General features: G+C 37.3%; 1 protein-coding gene across 2 annotated transcripts; it reads right to left on the bottom strand.

The window, feature by feature from the left end:
- Positions 1-18,235: 18,235 nt before the first annotated feature.
- Positions 18,236-20,329, bottom strand: LOC149667270 (uncharacterized). Of its 2 annotated transcripts, none has more exons than XM_089841401.1 (5): positions 19,886-20,329; positions 19,503-19,706; positions 19,142-19,433; positions 18,970-19,075; positions 18,236-18,901 (listed from the first exon to the last, which is right to left on the bottom strand). In XM_089841401.1, the coding sequence occupies exons 1-3, from the start codon at positions 20,084-20,086 to the stop codon at positions 19,335-19,337; spliced, it is 504 nt and encodes a 167-aa protein (XP_089697527.1). In that variant the 5' UTR covers positions 20,087-20,329; the 3' UTR covers positions 18,236-18,901; positions 18,970-19,075; positions 19,142-19,334. The 2 variants fall into 2 exon arrangements, with proteins under 2 accessions (XP_089697527.1, XP_089697528.1); XM_089841402.1 differs by having other exon boundaries at positions 18,974-19,075.
- Positions 20,330-23,999: the final 3,670 nt, after the last annotated feature.

Genomic DNA, 23,999 nt, shown 5'->3' with positions numbered 1-23,999 from the left:
ATTAGTCTATCCACATCGATGCTTGCCCCACCAGAAGTCACCGAAAATCTTCTGAACGCGCAAGCAATTGGGGAAACGGCTTATAAATTGTTCTGCCAAAATAGGCTAGGAAGTGAAACTCCCACAGAAAAGTTTCACAGCACCATCCATAAAAAGAAACTGAAGACATTCACGGATATCACAAGAAAGTCAAGAACACTTAAAAATCAAAATACCGAGGTGGTCTTAAAAGCTGCCCGAAATCTATTCGCCCACATGATTTTAATTGCACAAAGCCGAAGTCTCGATTTGAAAGATGTTCTTGCACATCCCCTAAGTCCAATTCCATGGGCGTTAGCTACATCAGACGGTTCTTTGCGAAAAACGAACAAATCGACTTTGGCACATGGTATTGAAAAGAGTGCCTGTTCCGTCGACCAAATTCCATCTCCAAGTGCCCTTATTATCGATGGAATGAATTTAATTCAAAAGATTAAGGGTGATGAACAGACATTTGGTGAAATATCCAACTATGCCTTAGCGGTGGTTCTCAAAGAAGGTAGAGACAACAATCGAATAGATGTTGTCTTCGATGTTTATAAAGAAATGTCTATCAAAACACAAGAGAGACGCTTACGGGGTTCCGATTGTGGACCAACGTTCATGAATATTGCTCCATCTCACAAAGTTAAACAATGGAGAAAGTTTTTAAGAGTTTCACACAACAAGTCTAGCCTTATTACCTTTCTTGTAGAAGAGTGGAAGAAACCTCAAATTAGGGAACGACTAATGAAGAAAACAATTTTCGTTACAAATGGAGATCAGTGCTTTCGTCTTACAGAAGAATGCTGGACTGAGGTTGTCGATTTAAAATCGACTCACGAGGAAGCCGATACCAGAATTTTTCTTCACGCTAGTCATGCATCAAAAGAGGGCTACAAGGCTATTGTCTTATCTGCGGAAGATACTGACATACTAATATTGAGCCTATCCATTTGCAATCAAATTTCTAGTCAAATGTACCAAAAGGTGGGCAGCAAATGTCGTCGAAATATTCGTGATATTTCCAAGTTGTACAGTGCTCTCGGGTCAGATGTTTGTGAAGCCCTTGTCGGCCTTCATGCGTTCACTGGCTGCGACACAGTAAGTGCTTTCGCTGGGAAAGGAAAACTAAGAGCATTAGAAATTATGAAGAAAGAAAAAAGGTTCCAAGATACCTTCTCAAGACTGGGAAAATCGTGGGAAATGACAGAAGATTTGTTGAAACAACTTGAAGAATTTACATGCCGCATATACGCTTCCAAAGAAAAAGTCTGTGATATCAATGAATGTCGATATTTGTTATTTTGCTCAAAAAGAGGTCAGCCCTCATCTGCGCAGTTGCCTCCATGCAAGGATTGCTTACAACAACACTCTAGACGTGCCAACTACCAATGTGGCATATGGAGAAGGTGCTTAAAGCAAAATTACAGTATTCCCGATCCAACTGAACACGGCTGGAAAATGGATAGCCTTGGAAATTTAGAAATTGAATGGATGACTGGGTTTCCAGCTCTCGCATCTGTAATTGAATTTATGAAGTGCAATTGCGCCCGAATTTGCAAAGAAGGCAATTGCACTTGCATCGACAATGGGCTCAAATGCACGGAGCTGTGCAAATTCACAAAATGTAGTAACCAGAAACCAGCCAATGAAATCGATGACTGCCAGTTAACTACAAATGAGTCTGACTATGAGGATGAGTGAACTAAACAATAAATAAATTATGTCAAAGACATTGAAATTGATAGCGTGTTATTTTGTTTCATCCTTAATAAATTTTTGTTTAGTCAAAAGGAAAGATGATATTTTATTTTGATGGATTCCGTGCCGTGTGAAACGATAACCTATTTGGGACTTGCATATTCGAATTCCCCGGGCCAAAATCATTAAAATGTATATTTTTATGACTATTTTTGGGCTAGGGGTTCAGGATTTATTAACCTCAGGTTCTCAGCACCACCTAGCGACCAACTGGTAATCGAGGTAGATTTTAATATGCATAGAAAAGCCCATAAAATTCTGAGAACAATGAATATATCCGCGTTAAAATCGGAATTAAAACAAAAAAGTTACAAGCAAATGAAAAATTGCAAATTTGACCTTTTGACCTCTGTAGCTCACAAAAGCACCCTTATCCAGCGGGTTATCATGGCTTGATCGTATACTGGGGTCATAAGGTATCAAGTGGCACAGTCAAAATTTTGCCACCACGGAGGCTACCGGAAAATCACCTGGCTCACGGACTAGTATTTCCATCGGGAACTTTTAATCATAATATACCGAATCCAAAATCCGCCAAATTGCGGGGTTTTTCAGCCGAATGGAAGACATTCTGTTAATTGCCGTAGTAAAATCAACTTGGAATGGGGTGAACGGGGGTTTGAAATTGTTAAAAGGGGACTTGAAATGGAGTAAATAGGAGTTTGAAACGGTGTAAATAGGGGTTTGAAACGGTGTAAATGTGGGTTTGAAATGGTGTAAATATGGGTTTGAAATTGAGTAAATTGGGGTTTGAAATGGAGTAAATTGAGGTGTGAAATGGAGTAAATAGGGCATTGAAATGGAGTAAATAGGGGTTAGAAATGGAGGAAATAGGGGTTTGAAATGGAGTAAATAGCCGCTTGGAAATGGAGTAAGTAGGGCTTTGAAACGGAGTAAATTGGGCTTTGAAATGGAGTAAATTGGGCTTTGAAAGGGAGAAAATAGCTTGGGCTTTGAAATGGAGTAAATAGCTAGGGATTTGAAATGGAGTAAATAGGGCTTTGAAATAGAGTAAATAGGGCTTTGAAATAGAGTAAATACCTAGGGCTTTGAAATAGAGTAAATAGCTAGGGCTTTGAAATGGAGTAAATAGGGCTTTGAAATGGATTAAATAGGGCTCTGAAATGTAGTAAATAGGGCTTTGAAATGGAGTGAACAGAGACTTGAAATGGTGTATTAATGGCTTTATTTTACACCTTAAACGTGGTGCTAAATATAGAAAAAATATTTAACACCTTCACTTCATTTGGTGTAGTAATGTGATATACGTGACGTAACTTTGCCTACATTTAACACCATTAAACTAAGTAGTAATATTAGAGTTCAAAAGATTTCCTGAAAAAGATGTTAAAAAGCACTATAAATGGTGCATAAATGCCTAATATTTCGTTCATACTTGCAAATAATATTTGTAAAAGGCGTGAATTTATCATAAAAATGGTGCAGAAGTACACCTTAAATGGTGTCAATTTTGGCACCGAAAAAAACAGCATATATGGTGTAAGAATGCACCATTATTTTTTGCAGTGTACTGCTTAGTGCTTTGGTCAGTTGAGTATTATTCGATGATTGCGTTAGGTATTTACTCGTCATTATAGTTACGCGAGCTTATGGTCATTACCAAGTGTCACTTATTTAAATAAACTTGGTTTCATCCGCAAACGACAATAAATGAAGTAGGCCCTAGCTTAGTATCACCAAAAGTGGATGAGGTGAAAGTTTGAAAGTGGCGAGGCATCAGAGTTTCGCCATGATTGGCCGTTCAATCGGCGTAGCTCTATTAGGCTTATTCACTCCCTAAAAGTAGTCTTTGTGCTAGTTCGCGGTTACCGTCGTCTGCTATTGTGTATGCTAAACTGAATTCGGTCGAATGCGGCCTCGCTCCAAGTCTTAAAATTTGTAATCTTTGCTTACGGGTGGTGTACAATTTTGATGTGCCATTTAACCATGAAGATACCTATGCTTTATGCAAATAAATACTAGTCTGAACCGACTCTTAGCCATGTTTTTGTTCGGATCAAAATCGTTTTAAATCAGTTTCCGGTTTAAAGTTCCGTTGCGAGGGTTTACATTCCCAACAATCCTAGTGATGTGCAGTGGTTCTCGAAACTGGAATCTTGTCAGTAGCTCGACAGTGAAGACGAAAGAAGTGACTCCAAGCATTGCCGCCCACAATCGGAACTTGGCTTCAATGTCCTTGAACCCGAGTACGTGGACTTCTCAGCCGTCGAATGTTGACGTTCCAATTAGAAGTGCCAGTCTCTCTCGAACACGCGGTGAAATGCTGTGATTTGGCCGGTTTCCACGAAAGACCGCAATCTGCAATCACCAAATGGTGAGATACTTTAAGTTTTCAATTCAGTAACTTAAATCAGGTTGCAAAATTTGTCCGCGTGATTAATGCTGACTTTATTTGATAGTTTCAAGGTACACACGCACACCTTTGGCCGGGACTTGAAAAATGATATTCCCCAAAGATTTCAACTGACACTAGGCCTATGAAGAGTTGACGATAATTATACCGATTTCGATTAAAATACGCGACTTATTAAATGAATTCGGGTGGATTTCACGGGCGCGTAGCGATGTGAACATTTAACATAAGCCGTCATTTAAAGCGTGTTTCGTGATTTGCACGCTTCTCATTTGGACTTTGTTGACAGCGGATTACCAAATGAGCAATTCATTGGTTTAGCGGTGTCAAAATTAAGCGGTGCTATGAAAATTGTCTATTGGATCAATCGGCAGTTGGAAGTGGAACTGCTAAAAATTGCATTTTACTACGCATCGGTTCCACTCGATACCTAGTTCTTGAACTCGAAATTGTGTGCTCGAGAGTAGTTGTATAATAATTAGCAGCTATCCAACGTTATAAGTCAATGCGCGTGAACGCCAGTTGAGGTATAGAATTATTGAAGAAGACTCAAGTAGCACGAAAACGCTGACTATTCTTGCATTAAGAAAGTTAACGAACCTTCGGTTGATGTACTTCAGAGCTTTCGGATTCATTGTTGCATTACGAACTGGGAGTACTAGCGGTTGTTCCAAGTACTTGGCCGAACCAAGATGTAAATGCAATAGTTTCAGCTTTGGCTCATCGAAGTGCATTAACAAGGCCATCTGTAAAGTAGGTAAATCTCCAAACAATATATCCTTTCCTGACGGTAAGCTTCTCGCTATTTTCACGTAGATATCTGTCTGTAGCTGATTCCAGAGAGTTTTCATGTCATCATCAGTCTGAGGGGATTGAAAGTTTATTAGTGGACTTTGGAAATGAGATTAAATATTCAAAAATCTCCACCGATTGTTTAACACTGTCAGAAATTGAAACTTTGACGTCGGGTACTCTCAATATATCCGGAATTCCGTTGTTCTCTATCTTCTGAGACGAGAAATTGGCTTTCAAGACTCCGTTGAACAAATTGACGAAAACCACTACTATCAAGAGATAAACTCCCACGCTGAAGCGAATCGCCAGTGACGAAGGAATATCGAAGCCTGCACCAACACAAACCAATAGAAAAAATGAGTGGTTGAACGCACTGTTCATTTACTTCACTGTACTGGACTTGTGGGTGTGTCTGTGTCCAAGGGGAGCGCGTTCGCGGTTTGCAAATCAAAGCAAACGTGTTTGAAGTTTCTGGACCGCATTCATACTTCAAGAAAATTCGAAAAAGTTTAATTTCACTACCTTGGCTATTCTGCGTTTAATAGTGGCTTTAAAGTATTAAGGACGGATTTTTTAGAACTCGGCATTATCTCTCTATTGTCACCGTCATCTTATCTTATCTTTATCGATACTCGAAAGTTGTTCTCGGAACTTGCTTTTTAAATCTTATTATATCCACAACTTTGTTTATAAATAATCGTTTATCGCCTCTGGAGACTCTACCTTTTCCCAACATGGCTCCGAAATGAAGAAATTGTTTCTGAACAACGAAGAACATCATTGATCCTGGAATTCCCTTGACTCGCTTGTGTATGATGTCAATCATCGTTAAGACTCCCTTGACGCAAAGCAACCCGGTCCAAATCTGAAAAAGTATTTTCAGAGAAGCAACGATTATGAATTACTTTGCAAAAAAATAGATGTCTCTCAAGCAAAAGGCCTAACCTAAACATCACCGGCTCTAACAACAGAGATCTTGGATACGCTTCACATACTTAAAGATATACATTCTACAGTTTTACACGATTATTAAATTCTACATATTTTATATACACTTCATTCTACATCATTATTTTGAAAGAAATATTTTACACAAACTGAAGATAATTTGGAACTGAAGGAAAATATTTGCCCCGAATTGTAACTCGTTCCTCGACGACGTTTGGTCATAGCATACATGAAGGGAACGATTTCAATATCGTGGTGTAATCATGTTACACCAAAAGTCTGATAACACCTTAGGTAATATTCGATTGGGGTACATTAAGGTCTTAACTAGAAATGGGCCGATACCAGTGTAAACCGATACCGATATGATCCGATACTTGGGAAACCGATACGTACCGATACCGATATTTTACCCGATCCTTCGATTAAACCGATACCGATATGGTATCGGTATCGGCCCATCTCTATTGATGATTCTCGATCCAATTTCGGTACTTGAAACTATAAAACTGGCTTATCATAAGAAAAACCCATTTTAGACACTAGTTACGTTATCCAAAAATAGATGAAAAGCTGGGCTGTCTCAGAGTTTAGGTCTTATGGCATCATCTACTCTCAACATAAGTATTTATTTTCTTCAAAAAATATCCGGTAGAAATATCGGTTCATTTTTAACCGATACCGATATATCAGTTAAGGCCAAATATCGGTACCGATACCGATATGGCATCGGTATCGGCCCATCTCTAGTCTTAACTAACATAGTAGGCCAGGACAGATAGGCCAAAAAAGGGCTTGACCTAGAACATTTGAACATAAAGATGAAAATTGGTACATGGGCTGTTTTTGACCCAACAAAAAATATACTAAAAGTCCCCTGCTGTATAGCGCGAGCTTTCGCCGCCATCTTGGAAAATGGCCGCCGGGAATTACAGCTACAATGTATTCCACGTTCTTCTTCAAAAATTATGAAAATTGGAACACATTATGATTGGAACCACATGAACATCATGGCAAAATTTTACAGCTCTGTGTTCAATAGTTCGGTCGCCATATTGGAAAATGGCCGCCGTGAATGTTAGGTACAGTATATATCACCATGTTGTTGGAAAATTATGAAAATTAATAGGTATTATAATCAGAGTTCTGTGAACCTCATAGTAAACTATTGAAGCCATTAGTCAGATAGTTTGGCCGCCATGTTGGAAAATGGCCGCCATCAATGTCATTTAGATACAGTATACGGTTGAAAAGTTATGAAAATTGGTAATAACTATGTTGAAGACCGTCTAAACATGATATTTGAATATTGAAGACGTGCTACTGATAATTTGGGCGCCATCTTCGAAAATGACCGCTCCAAGTGCCAAATATATTACCGATATATAAATTTTTTCGATATTTTTTTATTGAGTAGGTGAGTTTCATGAACGTATTAAACGCCATAAAAATAACTATTTTCGAGTCTAAACTATCGACCCCTCTTCAAAAATGGTCGCTGGAATATTACTATCCTAAAATCTGGAAAAAAGAAAAGCAAAACCATATTACTCGGATTTTGGTTGGGAAAAATCATTTCATATGGGGTTTATACATTCTAGTGTCGTTAAGGACTAGATTTAAGACACATTTTTAACATTACGTTCATATTTCTCTCCTTCCTGATGATTTTTTATTACGGCTAATACCTTGACAATGACCACACATTGTCCAGCAAGATAATCCTGATCGTCTACATTCACAGTTCTTTATACAAGATGTTCTGCAGACTGCAGGTACAAATAATGAGTGTTAAAAGTTCATCTGATGCCGGAAGGAGAATGGTGTGAATGGGTTTTCGACTTTCGTGATCGCGAACCAATCCCCACTGTTCGGGATTAAATCGTTTCCTAGCTATTGTTGGACTTGAAGATACGCTCGGAAAAAATGTAGTTTTGCGGCGTCGGTTGTTGGATGAAGCTTAGCGAGATCAAATGAGGACTTGACAGTATGTGTGGCAACGGTTCCATTGATTGATTATCTGTCACGTAAATTAAAGAAGTGTTCTCTTAACATTTTTAACTCAAAGGACTTATCGTGGCGGAGTGGTCCCGAGTTCGGTGTGACGGTTCGGGAGTTCCTTGGGTTCGCCCTTGGTTCAGACCGTTCCTTGGGTTCGCCCTTGGTTCAGACCGTTCCTTGCCCCATTCCGTGAAGGGTTGGCCGGCCTTTTCGCCGCCGCCCAGGTGTTGCCTTGGCTCGCCCCTCTATTGGCAACCCTCTAGGGGTCGCGGATACACTATTTGTTTGGGACGTATGGCACTGTTGTGCTTGGAGAAAACTCACCCGTCCCCTGGAGTCTTCTGCTGCCTTAATCCATCCCTGTCACCGACCACCTCCTGACTGGGCTCGCCGGTGACGGTGTTCAGCTTCTGTCACCTGCTTAAATGGCGTTTGTCGGGCCCACTGGCCGATCCCGTGTGCCATGACGGCGGTTCCTCAGGTTCAATTTCGAATATGATTGGGAGGGGCGCTGATAAGGTCCCCTGCTAGGTGTAGCGCCTAATCAAGGGTTCTGACATGCAATTATTATGAAAAATCTTCAGGATGACGATGAATATAAATGAAATGTTAGAGATTTGTCTAAAATCTAATCTTAAACAACATTAGAATGTATAAACCCCATATTAAATCATATTCTCTAATCAACATGTCGAGAATAACAGCTTTGAATAACTTTTCTTTCTTTCCGAATTTAGGGCAATGATTTTCGTGTGGCCATTTTTAAAGATGGCGTCGATAATTTCAACTTCGAGATATCCATTTTTTGTGGTTTATTACGTTAATGAAAATCATCTATTCAAAATAGGAATTTCAAAAAGATTTACATATTTGAAATATATTTAGCATTTCCAGCAGCCATTTTCGAAGATGGCGCCCAAGCTAACTGTAGCACGTCTTCGATATTCAAGTACGATGTTAAGACGGTCTTCAACATAATTATTAACAATTTTTATAATTTTTGAACCATATACAGTATCTAAATTATTTTGATGGCGGCCATTTTCCAACATGGCGGCCAAAATATCTGTTTAATGGCTTCAATATTTTACTGTAAGGTTCACACAGCTCTGATTATCATACCTATCAATTTTCATAATTTTCCAACAACATGGTGAAATATACTGTACCTAGCATTCACGGCGGTCATTTTCCAATATGGCGGCCAAACTATTGAACACAGAGCTGTAGCATTTTGCCATGATGTTCATGTGGTTCCAATCATTATGTGTACCAATTTTCATAATTTTCGAAGAAGAACGTGGAATACATTGTAGCTGTAATTCCCGGCGGCCATTTTCCAAGATGGCGGCGAAAGCTCGCGCTCTACAGCAGGGGACTTTTAGTATATTTTTTGTTGTATCAAAAACAACACATGTACCAATTTTCATCTTTATGTTCAAATGTTCTAGGTCAAACCCTAAAAGTCCTGGGCTATAGCTGAATAGGTCCTTTCGTCTACCCAACATCCCCACAGAACCTCAAACATACACACTCGCAGGTCGTAAACAGCAATCCAGCCTTCACACATAGTGCCCTTTCCGCCTAAAAATTAATCTTTCACTCTAGCTACCTTGACCGCATTCCTTATCCCCTCCCCGTGCTAATCCCAGAAACCGTAGTAAAAAGAAAATATTTTAATTTGGAACGCTTTCAACAAATGGGCTTTGCCACAGCTATCCATCAAATTAAACCAAATTGGAGGGCTGCCGCGTTATAACAAGGTGAATTCTATAATGATATCAATGTTAGTAGTAGGATTTTGTGAGAGCTGGATCAAAAAAGCGGTGGAAAAGCGGTGGAATTGCGGTGGAATACGGTGCAAAAGCGGTGGAACGGCGGTGAAAATTTTTTCAATGTTAAAATTCCATAGACATTTAACATGGTTGAGAGTTCTAGATCAAAAAAGCGACGAAAACTCGGTATAGCGAGGGTGAGAGAACTAAACCAAAAGCGGTGGTTATGGTGGTTATCTGATCTATTGTGAGATAAGATATCAGAATTTATTGGTATATAAACCTTCACTTTCGGGAAACTAACATATTCGAGTAATAAAGGAATCTGAATGATGTGAGTAAATACTTTCTTTTTATTTTAGATTTAAGCTATACTAATTAAATGATATTTAATTTGAAATAGTTATGTTACGATCGTCTGTTCATTGTGATAGAATCAACTTTATCATGCCTGTATTTATCGATGCTAACTTCTTCCGTGTTAGAAATAAATGGATTCTTAAAGAGATTGCTATTTTCGTATCAGGGTGACTCCCATAATCCCCCTGGACATAATCCCCCCAAAAATTTCCCCCCGTCCAAATGGGCATAAGACAAAATCCCCCCATTTGCAGACAAAATCCCCCCAAACTGGAGACAAAATCCCTCCCAAATTGGAGACAAAATCCCCCGCTTACGGAACGAAATCCCCACCTTGGAGACGAACCCTTCAGGGGTCGTTCCTATTTTAGAGGTCGTTTTCCACAGTGGAAATTTTTTTAGTAGGATAGTAGTAAAAATAGTAGTATTCCCCCTACGAGGAAAAGCGGAACCAATGATGGAGAAAACAGTATGAATTGCCGACTAACCATAAATTTTCGCCTTTTCCAAAATATTGCTGACTAACCATAAATTTCCGCCTTTTCCAAAATATCGCTGACTAACCATAAATTTCCGCCTTTTCCAAAATATCGCTGACTAACTATAAATTTCCGCCTTTTCCAAAATATCGCTGACTAACCAAAAATTTCCGTCTTTTCCAAAATATCGCTGACTAACCCTAAATTTCAGCCTTTTCCAAAATATCGCTGACTAACCATAAATTTCCCCCTTTTCCAAAATACTGCTGATAACCATAAATTTCCGCCTTTTCCAAAATATTGCCGACTAACCAAAAATTTTCGCATTTTCCAAAATATTGCTGACTAACCATAAATTTCCGCCTTTTCCAAAATATCGCTGACTAACCATAAATTGCTGCCTTTTCCAAAATATCGCTGACTAACCATAAATTTCCGCCTTTTCCAAAATATCGCTGACTAACCATAAATGTCCTCCTTTTCCAAAATATCGCTGACTAACCATAAATTTCCACCTTTTCCAAAATATTGCTGACTAACCATAAATTTCTGCCTTTTCCAAAATATCGCTGACTAACCATAAATTTCTGCCTTTTCCAAAATACTGCTGATAACCATAAATTTCCGCCTTTTCCAAAATATTGCCGACTAACCATAAATTTCCGCCTTTTCCAAAATATTTTTGACTAACCATAAATTTCCGCCTTTTCCAAAATATTTTTGACTAACCACAAATTTCCGCCTTTTCCAAAATATCGCTGACTAACCATAAATTGCCGCCTTTTCCAGAATATCGCTGACTAACCATAAATTGCCGCCTTTTCCAAAATATTTTTGACTAACCATAAATTTCCGCCTTTTCCAAAATATCGCTGACTAACCATAAATTTCCGCCTTTTCTCAAAATATTGCTGACTAACCATAAAATGCCGCCTTTTCCAAAATATTGGAATTTTGGAAATAAGTTAAAACAAAATCAGTAGTTTACTTCTTTTGGTTTAGGAACATTGTTTGCAATACCTTTCACTCTTGTGAATTATACTTTTGCATTATTATTAAAGATAATCTTTGGATTTGGGCTTCCGTTTACCTTTACTTCTAAATGCCTATTATCTGGGGGATTTTCAATAAAATGATCCTTTCGGTTGAACAGTTTTCCTTTTGGGGGATTTTGTCCTGGACGTTTTCTCTGGGGGGATTTTGTACAAACACGTCTAAAATCGGGGGGAAAAAGTCTTGGCAAATCCAAAATAGGGGGATTTTGTCCGGGGGGATTATGTCCAGGGGGATTATGTACGAGACCCTTCGTATCAGAGACGTGTGAAAGTCAAGTCTGGACAATTAAACCACCAATCCCCTTTAACGACCTTTCTTATGAGGATAAAAGACAATGTAGATGGTTAGAGAGGAATATCTGTGACATACATTGGTGTGAAGGTAATCACGAATACAACAATCAGCAGGAGATAGTGGAAGCAATCCAAAAAAGGTCGACGCAATTTTACGCGAAAGGGTTGGAGAAGTGCGAATATCTGTCGAACTATTTAAATCTGAATGTAGTCAATATTGAAGACCTAGGATGTCCCAAATTTTCATCATTGAAATACAGGACACCGCAAGGTTGCTCTTTCCATCGTGACCCTAACAACTGTCCATCTGTAAAAGCTACAAAACTTCCATCTTGGTTTCTTGAACAAAACTGTACCAACATAGATTGTAAATAAAAACGTTGGATTTTGTAAAAATGAGTCATTGCTTAAAATGGACTTCAGCTTCCAATGTCGATAATTTAGGTTTATTTTATACGCAAACAATATTTTCACCCAACTCGAGTGTTGAGTGACTAGAAATTTAGTATAAAAGGGGTTACAATTTAAATTTTCTATATCTCGAGAGGTTGTGGAATATTTAGATAGGAAATGAAAATTAAAATACCCTTCATTTTATACTGTTTATTTTCATCTTGAAAGAATTTCTTTTCATCGAATCTTTTTGCATGGGGTTTTAATTTCTACTCTCAACAACTTGGGTGATTTATTAAATTCAATGCTGGTTATATTTAATCCCACACTGTTCTATTGATTCAATATTTCAACTTCTAATGTTGATAATTTAGGTTTATTTTATACGCAAACAATATTTTCACCCAACTCGAGTGTTGAGTGACTAGAAATTTAGTATAAAAAGGGGTTACAATTTATATTTTCTACATTGTCTTCTTCTATTTCAACCAAGTAAAACTCCCTTCTAATTGATAGTAATAAACAATGGCGGAACAAGTTGATATGAGTAAGACCGTTTCAATACTTAGATTTTCAGTAATAAGGACCAAAATTGATGGAAGACCTGAGATAACCCATTTTCTTTCAGAATGTTGGAAATAATAGTAAAAAAATACAGAAACTGGTTTTGTCGGGAAACCGTAGTGGAAGAGAAGAAGGGTTATATTGATGTTCATTTAGCTACGCACGTATCAATCGAAAAAATATATATGAGAGGATTGGACCTATATCCAAACATTTTATTCAAGTAAGATTCTTTTGGTTTATTAATATAATAACCGGCTGGACAAGGAGTTAAATGTTTTCTCTCTCTCTACAGATTGTGGCCAGAGTTGTTTGTGTTGATGACAGAGAGGATGAAGAGTGTGAAAATTTTCTCACGTTTTTAAAGACGAGTGACGATGTCCAACCTACTATCCCGGGTCAACAAACACCCCTGCTCAACCTACCATCCTCGACCAACCAACATCCCCTGACGACTCCACCACCCATACACGCAATACAAACGCGAGAATGGGTGATAAAAGGAGAAGACCCGAAAGTAAAGAAAAATCAAAAAAATTAAAAACTGTATTTGAATATAGCGACTTAGAAAATATTATAGCATCTGAAATTTTGATTAAAGAAATGAACAAATAAAACACGAATAAATAAAATTCAAAAATTAATATTATAAAGTATTCTGGTTTTTCCCCCACATATTCTCAAACACTCCAATCAGTTTTCACACCACCACCGCAATAATCAATATCTTATCAAATTATGAGTATAAAAAGACCAAACACAGAGCTCTGAATTGGTAAAATTTCATTTGGAGATTTATTAATTTACTATAAACATATCGTAAACTTTTCACCCCAGCTAACAATAGCAATACAGTTAACCTTGCATATGCATTTGTATCCAGACTTATAATCAGAGTATCCGGTTAATTTTTACACCAACAGGAACGAATCAATAACGTTCTCCGAAACTGACAATAATTCGGACACGCCTTCCTGCCCTATGTGCTGTAGTGAGAGTGGTAGATTGAATTCACCCATTACTTTAGAAGCCGTCGTTAGACGAAACAACTTAAGACGAATTGAAAAATTTGTTGCTATCGGATGGGATAAAGATTACGGTAAATCTGAAAGGACTACAGATCCCGAAACGGGGGATTTACTAATAAACCCCACACCGAATGAAGTCCATAATGTAGCCAATGGTGAAGGTTATATATTGCAATACGTTAATGGCCCTAATATAAATTTTGGTTTGAAACACTTAGCGATGTACAGATTACTAACTTCTACAGTGCAATTACCCGCAGGGTCATTAATTGACATGTTTGCTAGACAGTTTCCGTGTATCATAAATAAGAAGGTTCATCAATTCGAATTGAAAGAATTTGCGGGGGATACTATACTCGTATTTCCCGTACACCTCACACCGCACAAAATGTACGGAATGCCAACCCCAAATATTTGCCATTTAGGGAGTTGTCATCCCCGCAATGAGGAGGAATGCAAATTTCGCACCTTTTATTACGGTGGATACGAATTTCATTGTCCATACCAGTACTTAAGAGTTCTGAACTTAGCTCTTCATATGTGTATATTTATGGTATATAAAACTAACAAAACCGTAAGGAAAAATTATAGTGATGAAAACGACATAGCTACGCATTATATATTGAAGGCCCTGCAGATTTGCAGGTTAGCCGAGTGTCTGTGTGATAATACTCACAGTTTATTGTTTTACGAAGTTCATTATCACATGAGATCCAATGACGTGAATAATAATTTCGTGAATAAGTATTTCGCAGACTTTCTTTAATTATAAAACGTTTGTAAGTTCTACATTTTGTAGGCGAATGATAATGTTAAATGCTAAACAATATTTGTAGAATCTCGAATAAAAAGAAAATGTTTGAATGATATGGGCTTTAAATTATTTTAAGTAGGTTTAATATAATTAATATTTTAAACCCTGTTCAAATATTTCTTAATTTAGTTCAAACATTCACGATTTCCGTTCAAAGTTTCACTATTTATGTTCAACTATTTCCGTTCAAAGTTTCACTATTTATGTTCAAAGTTTCACTCTTTCTGTTCAAAGTTTCACTCTTTTTGTTCAAAGTTTCACTCTTTTTGTTCAAAGTTTCACTCTTTTTGTTCAAAGTTTCACTCTTTTTGTTCCAAGTTTCACTCTTTTTGTTCAAAGTTTCACTCTTTCTGTTCAAAGTTTCACTCTTTTTGTTCAAAGTTTCACTCTTTTTGTTCAAAGTTTCACTCTTTTTGTTCCAAGTTTCACTCTTTTTGTTCAAAGTTTCACTCTTTTTGTTCAAAGTTTCACTCTTTTTGTTCAAAGTTTCACTCTTTTTGTTCCAAGTTTCACTCTTTCTGTTCAAAGTTTCACTCTTTCTGTTCAAAGTTTCACTCTTTCTGTTCAAAGTTTCACTCTTTCTGTTCAAAGTTTCACTCTTTTTGTTCAAAGTTTCACTCTTTTTGTTCAAAGTTTCACTCTTTTTGTTCCAAGTTTCACTCTTTTTGTTCCAAGTTTCACTCTTTTTGTTCAAAGTTTCACTCTTTTTGTTCCAAGTTTCACTCTTTCTGTTCAAAGTTTCACTCTTTCTGTTCAAAGTTTCACTCTTTCTGTTCAAGCTAAGTTCAGAACTCTTAAGTACTGGTATGGACAATGAAATTCGTATCCACCGTAATAAAAGGTGCGAAATTTGCATTCCTCCTCATTGCGGGGATGACAACTCCCTAAATGGCAAATATTTGGGGTTGGCATTCCGTACATTTTGTGCGGTGTGAGGTGTACGGGAAATACGAGTATAGTATCCCCCGCAAATTCTTTCAATTCGAATTGATGAACCTTCTTATTTATGATACACGGAAACTGTCTAGCAAACATGTCAATTAATGACCCTGCGGGTAATTGCACTGTAGAAGTTAGTAATCTGTACATCGCTAAGTGTTTCAAACCAAAATTTATATTAGGGCCATTAACGTATTGCAATATATAACCTTCACCATCGGCTACATTATAGACTTCATTCGGTGTGGGGTTTATTAGTAAATCCCCCGTTTCGGGATCTGTAGTCCTTTCGGATTTTCCGTAATCTTTATCCCATCCGATAGCAGCAAATTTTTCAATTCCTCTTAAGTTGTTTCGTCTAACGACGGCTTCTAAAGTAATGAGTGAATTCATTCTACCGTCCTCACTACAGCAGATAGGGCAGGAAGGTGTGTCCGGCGTATTGTCAGTTTCGGAGAACGCTATTGATTCGTTCCTGTTGGTGTAAAAATTAACCGGATACAAATGCGCATGGAAGGGTTAACTATATTGTTAAGTTTCACGGCGCCCTTTAAAAATATTTTGTTTCTGGGGTTATACACGATACGGTCCAAGTTGTTCCAAATTATTCCTTCGGTAATACACCGGAACTGTAAAACAGAAAATCTAGTTTTAAAAGTGTTCAAGGTGGTTTTTAAATCGCGCAAAGAAAATTTTAAGCACCGCCCTACTTCATTCGCAACACCGATATACAATAGTATATAGTAGGTCATCTAATATAACTAGGTTCCTCACACTAGAATCTAGGATGCCCACATCTAATGGAGTTCCAAGTTTGGTGTATGGGATTGTATAACGCTAAATATGCCGTATAACACCAAATTATTCTTTCGGGAGTGGGTGAAATACACATATCCTTATGTTTAATGAATTCCCCCCACGAAAACACACTTCCCACATCCGGTGACCCCGGCTATGGGTGTTGCATACTTAAATCCATATCGACAAATGGTAGAGAATTTAATTTAAATACATCTAAAGAGAACTTGAGAATTGTACTTACATTTTAAATTTCGGACCTGGATCGTTACTTCGAGGAAGGTTAAAGAGTTGTAGAATGCCTTATCCTCAAACTGTCTACATCTTTTATACTGTATTGTCACGTGAACTCCTAGGGTATGATTGGATACTAACCACGTCAACGTGGCGTTCTTCTAAAATATGATAGGATTATCGCGATGTTCTGCCATGTAGAGTCAACATGGCGTTCAAAACCCCGAGCCATGACAAGGCTTAGCGATGCGTTCAATTTTCAACTTCAATATCGGAGATAGTATGTGTTCGTATTTACACTTAATTTGCATTCTAAAACATTGTAGGTTGCGAAATTCATGGTTTCTCCTGTCCTCGAGAGGAATCAGGTACACTGTCGTATCTGAAAACTGTACTCTCTTTTTACCGTCTACTTTCATGCTTCCCGCTTACTTCGTTAATAAGTCTTTCATATGCTATGACATCTAGTCTTAAGCCTAACTTCCCAAACACGTGACGTGGGTTTCAACCACCATAATTCAAGCCAATTTAAGATATTGCCGAAATATAGGGAATTTTCAAAGATATATAATTAATTATTTTCTTTGGCAGATATTTACAATATCATAAGTTAGAACGTTATAAACTGATTCGAGTACGAATTATTGTATGCATTAATTATTATTACACTTTGAAATCCCGCATGCATTTACTTTAACTCGCCTCAAAATCGTAGTATATAAGGAAGTCAAATCCTATATTATAATAACAAGATAAAATCCCTATCAGCGGATCCCTTATCATTGAGACCATGCGTTTAATATTTTCTTCGAAAAATAAGATAAGACACGCCAACGGGAATAGATAACCTTATCTCAAGTGTTCAACATGAGATTACATGCCATCATGAGATTATACGCCAAGTCTGACATCATGGATTTCACGCCAATTTCCCCCGCCAGTTCACGCCAAGGCTGACATCACGAGCTTCACGCCAATTCCCCCTATCAGTTCACGCCAAGTCTGACATCACGAGTTTCACGCCAATTTTCCCCTATCAGTTCACGCCAATTTTCCCCTATCAGTTCACGCCAATTCTCCCCTATCAGTTCACGCCAATTTCCCCCCGCCAGCCCACGCCACTGGGCCAGCTCCGACATAATGTTACTACTAATGGTGTATTAAAACAAGTTTTTCGCTGTCTTCTTCAACATAGAACTTTGCATTACCACCCAACCACTGCCGCTAAGATAGTTTATGCTTGCTGTATTTTGCATAATATGCGTAGACAGCAAGATCATCAGCCTGAAGATGATGAGTTCAGTGACACAGACAGTGACACGGATGATGAGGATTTAACCCTTAGGCAATTGCGTGAGAGGAGGATTAGACGTGTAAGAAGGAATCAAGTAGTCGATGTTCCAGAGTATCAACCACAGCTAAATGACAATTTTTTGCGACCCGGACAATTAACTAGACAATGCATAGTTAGGAGATTCATGATTAGATAAAATGGAAATGGGAAATATTTTTTATGTAATTTTATTTTATGAAATGACCATATAAACGCATGGTTTACAAAGTAAGAAAACTGAAACATTTTCGTGATTCAATAAATTTTTAAACAAAGAGATCAAATTTATTAAAATAATACTAGTTTCAATTTATTGAAAAAAATCGTTCATTTGTTAGTCAAATGCAGAGAGAATTCTTATCAAATCAATGACTAGGTTTTTTTAAAAACAAAGCATTTGACTCGTAGGAATAAGGAAAATATTTTGTACCCGTATTTATCACATTAGTTGGACAATTAAATAACCTAAGTTAAATGTTAGGCTTATAACAAATAACCAAAATTAAACTTTTAAAAAATAAACAAACTTTTAAGAACAGCAGGACGGTACTGTGAAATGGTTTAAAAACCCTTATTTCCTACAAAATTGCTTATGGCTGTAGAAATATTTGTTAATGACAAAGCAGCATCATTCCAAGCTTGGGCTTTCATTTTTTCCACATTTAATTTTTCTTGTTCTACAGCGACCCTTTTAAGTAGAGCTATCTCAATATTTTTCAAAGCATCAACCTTTTCTTGACTAATTTTCTTAAAAGCGTCCACCTTTTCTTGACTAATTTTTTCAAAGCGTCCACCTTTTCTTGATTCATTTTTTTCAAAGCTTCCACCTTTTCTTCATTCATTTTTTTTCAAAGCCTCAAGTTTGCTTTCTTTCAAATTGCTTAAAACGTCGGTTGCTTTTTCAACATACGATTTTTCCTGAGTGAGTTTCCTTCCTAGAAAAAGTGAAAATATTTTAATATCTAATATAAATTACGGGTTTATCTTTTAAAATTTAAACTACCAACTCTTTTTTGCTTGAAACGAACTATTATATTTAGTCGTTGGTTTACGGGCTTGGGAATTCGAAAAACCCGCTACTTGTTCCACAGGGTTTTTGATATTTTCGTCTGACAAAAATATTATACATAATATAAGACAAATATTCACTGAGATTAATTCAAGGAGAAACTTACCAATATGTTCTGTCTCTTCTTGAAGACAGTCATTTTCATTTAAAATCGTAAACTCTCCCATATTCTCGCAGCCCGCGAGAATATATCCTTCCTCTTGAAAAGTTTCGGCTATGGGTTGGAATGTGGAGGAACAACTTGCAGATGTTGACGATTTTAGTAGCAAATCATTGAGCTCGCAAGATGTTTGCTTGCTTTAGCCATTAACAAATCCTTTATTAGGTGCAATTCCATTGGCTGTTTTGATTGTACCTTCATTATTTCTCCCGCTGAGCTCTGAAGGTATTGGAGCGACCTATTGATAATAAGTTAAAAATTAATCGGTGAAAATTAAAATACAAAGATGTATCAAAAGATTGCATACCAAACCTTCGTTGATAACACCTAACGGTGGTATCCCGGCTTCACCAATAAATGGGTTTCCTTCTATCACTACATCACCAATAATAGCCGCTAATCTAACTTCTAAAGGTGACAAATCAACGTCTTCCCTCTCTCCTCCCCCAGTTTTCTTCTTCTTCCCATTTGATATTTTAGTTTTGGTTTCGCTTTTCCAGCTAGTCCAACACTAAAGATCATTATAACATAAAATAATGAAAATTAAACCTTAAAGGTAATCAAAGCCTCGATTATCGAAGACAATCTTAAACGTCCATTCATGGCAACATTTAAATGATTAAATTTTGAATGCCGTATCTCGTAGCAAATGTATCAATGAACGTCAAGAATAACAAATAAATTACTTACCTTTTTCCATTTAGGCACGTCTTTTGCAGCACCACTTTCATCACTGTTTAACTGATTATTAAGCTCTTCCCAGAGTCGATCGTGGATTTGTTTTGTGAACGTGGCTGTGAATCGGCCACTTACCAATTCGGGATGCAACTCCATGAAATCTAACATTTTCTCCATTTGCCTATTAGATGCTTTTCCTACTCTTTTGGCCATATTTGATATACAAATTTATAATTTGGTGCTAACATAAAAAGGAGAGAACTTTGAGGAGTTGCTTAAGCCTTGGTCATTTCTCATAACAAACTTGCTAATATGAGGAACGAAACTTGAATTTAAGGAGACAAGTGAATGATTTTCAACGTAGAAGTACTTACGGGTCGTTAATAATGGCATATAAAAGTAAATTATAGAAAAAATAATTACTAAATAAAAAATCAAGGGAAACACCCTACACCGAGCGTGAAAAGAAGAGCCACAAACCTGCACAAACTAAGCAGACAGACAAGCAGTCTACAACTCAACGCTTACAAACACATAATACGCGACTCGTTATTGGTTGAGAAAACCGGATATTCGTCAGACTATTACTTTTATACGCCTCTCCTTATGAAGTGTACGGAGAGGATTTCTCATAAGGAGAGCGGGAGTAGAATACCAATTTTCGGTGTTGCCCGTAGAGAATCCTTAAGTCTTGAATAAGGATTTCTCCTTTAACAAAAAATCCTTATTTTTAAGGACAGTTCCAGAATCGGACCCCAGTGTCCCTAAAACGCCGGTCAACAGCCTCGAGTGTTCGTCTATCCGGTACGCGACGTTGCGGAAATTGTTCCTGATATTGTCTCCGTGCCTCCATAGAATTACCATACATAGGATGCATAACCGCATATTCTGCATTAGTGTACGCCATTATGTCACTACCGGAGGTTTAAGCGGCTCTGTGACTTTGTGCATAACAGCATCGTACTTTATACCAAGTTACCAACATAACGCAATTTTTACGATCTGAGTAAAACCTTTTTGTGTCTGATTGTTTTACGTTCGCGTAAAAATCTTATCTGGCCTATGCTACATTTTCTTGGAGGTGGTTTGCACAAGGAGGAGTATTCAGAAAGTGCGAGCTCTTAACCATGCAGATTATCTTAGACGCGCCTATTGTTTGGGGCTAGAATTGAAAACCATTACAATGACCATGAATGGCATCAGATTAACCCACATGTAACAACTGTTAGGAGTCACCAAGTTCAATTTAGTTTAAATGTGTGATGCGGAATTGTCGGCACACATTTATTAGGGCCTCATTTTCTACCACCCAGACTTAATGGCGAGGCATAATCTCGAGTTTTTAAGAGAGACTTTACCGCAAGTACTTGAGGACATACCGTTAGCATTGCTACGTGACATGTGGTTCATGAACGACGGAGCACCACCACACTTCAGCCGTATGGTGCGAGAACATCTCGACGCTACATTTCCTTTGAGGTGGATTGCACGGCAGGACCAGTTGCGTGGCCTGCGAGACCTCCTGATTTGAATCCGTGTGGTTTCTACCTTTCGTGTCATATCAAGGACTTGGTGTACAAGAGCGAAGTCCGTGATGTGGACGACTTGCGACAACGAATACTTGATGGGTGTGAAACAATTCGAACCACACCAGGCATCTTTCAACATGTCCAAGAGTCGTTCAATGACGGGCACATGTTTGCATTAATGCTAATGGTGGGCATTTTGAACAATACCTGTAAAATTGCTGCTAACTTTGTATATGTACGAATAAATGATACATTAACTGGAAACCCTTCTTTGTTTGTCACTTTGAACCAACTTTTATTGACCAGTCCTTGCACACTTCTACCTTTTATAATACGCTTCTGCTGGAATATGGCTCATTAGAATTCTAAGATGGGAGGGTATTGGAATTGTCTAAACAAGATGAGCAAGCTGATATGTCTTACTCCACATTTGTGACATTTTTCACGTTTTGGGGGTCAATGTTTGGGGGCCCGTACCTCCGAAACTAAGCGTAGTAGACCCCATGTTCTTTGACACTTTTCACTCAGTTTGACCCAAAGAACACACCCTTTAATTTATGACATGCTTATCAGAAACACCCTGTATATATTTTTAAATATATTTCCGAACATGTTTTAAACACAACATACACATTGTTTATTCCTAAAAGAAAAAGGATTTAGGTTCATTATTATTAATTCCGACGTTAGGAGGAATGGTTTAAATTATTGGTGGACCGAGCGATAATTCCTTAATTGGAAAATATCTGCTCTTGCGTCTTTGCAAGGTCATGTCTTGTTTTTTCAATGTTTTCTGTTTGTGTGTTGCCTTGGTTAGCTTATCTAATCATATAAGACAGGTCATTAAAAACTTAATAAGGGGTACTTATTAGTAACATTTAAAAGTCGTGATACATTCGCCTAGTGCACTGCATTTTGCGTTAGAGCGAATCATACTATGTTTCTTCATATTGAAGGTATTGGCCTATTTTTATCGTCAATGTCCTTTTACAAACATTGTAAAAAACCGATTTTTTTAATTCACTTATACTACTCAATGAAAGACTAACAGTTTTCTAATAGCTGTTTTGTTTGAAGGATCATTTTTCTCTGAATTTTAGCAGTTAATTCCATAATGAGGAAAGTAGTCTTTGTAAATTGCTGTGCTTGGAGTCAATTGAGTCACCAAAAGTGTAAATAATCACGACAATGAAACAGACAGAATGTTAAACTTGTTTTGTTATGGGTCTTAACTTTCCATTAATATAGCCGAAACAAACCATCTTTAACATTCATTCATTCTACTTCATAATGGCGATTATTTACGATTTTCTACCAATTCAATTAACTTCTAGCGCCGCACTTTACTAAGACTTCTCTCCTCATCCTGGAGTTAACCTCAATAAAAAAACAAAAACAATCCTGATTGCAATCAAACAAGAGATGTTATTAAATCCAAACTTGTTATACAGTTCCGCTGTTCATTCTTTTATTCATCTCAGACATAGATATTATGAATGCATCAGTCGGTTTTGTGGCTTCAATTGAAGGAACTGCATTTGGGAGTTTCTTTATTATTTCTACCAAAGCAATTCAGAGAAAAACGATAAGGCAAACGAAGTGCTATTAGAAAACTATTATTCTTATATTGATAGAACAAGACATTATCTAGCAAAAGACGGAAGTGCCGGTATTATCTTTTTATGGCATCATTGCTCGTTCCACCGATAAATTTAAAACATTGTTTCCTAACGTTGGGAGTATTTGGAAAATATACATCCATTTCTGTGTTTCTGCAAAACCAATGTTCAACAATCAAGCATTTTACGTTCGTGCCAAAGAGTAGATTTTCCCGCCATCTGCGTATTGCTGTTGGAAATAAAATATTTAGTTGTTATCGCGCAAGTCAGGGATTCACTTTTCCTCATTCGTTCTATATCCCACTCTAGTAAACAGATCTTCAGGCTGATGTATAAACTAGAATGTAAAAACCTCATACTCAATTATATACCTATTACAGATGTTGAGAATTAAAGCTTTGAATGACTTATCTTTCTTTTAGAATTTAGGGTAATCATTTGCTAGTGGCCATTTTTAAAGATGACGAATAATATCAATGTCATGACAGCATGAACTATTAAAACGTTAATATTAGGTAATGATAACTAAGATCTCATGTCACAGTTAAAAACTGTCGATTCTTATCTAACTTCATTATCTTAGCACATTTTCTTTTCTTTTCATTTCGGTTGGCATTTTTACCATAACTTTGTTGTTATGGCAAATATAATTTATTTTTCGCTTTAATATATATGTATGCATGTATAATAAGGCTAGGCGAATACTACTGCTATTTTACTATCGAGACGAATATCAATTACCCTGTAAATTACTTAAAGAATATAGAAGCGAATAATGGTTTTTGAATCGAATATCGGAAAATTACTAGGCTTAATGAAATGAAGCCTTATCGAATACTCGTCGTATACTAAGACCTAATATTAATTACTAGCCGTTACCCGCGGCGTCGCTCGCGTGTAATTAGAACTTCCATCTAAAATGATATAAAGAATGTGTAGATTTTACTGATGACTAATATTTTTGTAGCACCCTAGGAG

This window comes from Phalangium opilio, unplaced genomic scaffold (genome assembly GCF_054372755.1).
Source record: "Phalangium opilio isolate 3A_F unplaced genomic scaffold, DU_Popi_V2 ptg000059l_1, whole genome shotgun sequence".
NCBI lineage: Eukaryota > Metazoa > Arthropoda > Arachnida > Opiliones > Phalangiidae > Phalangium > Phalangium opilio.
Note: the sequence above shows the minus strand (reverse complement) of the source record. Positions and strands in the feature narration are given on the sequence as shown.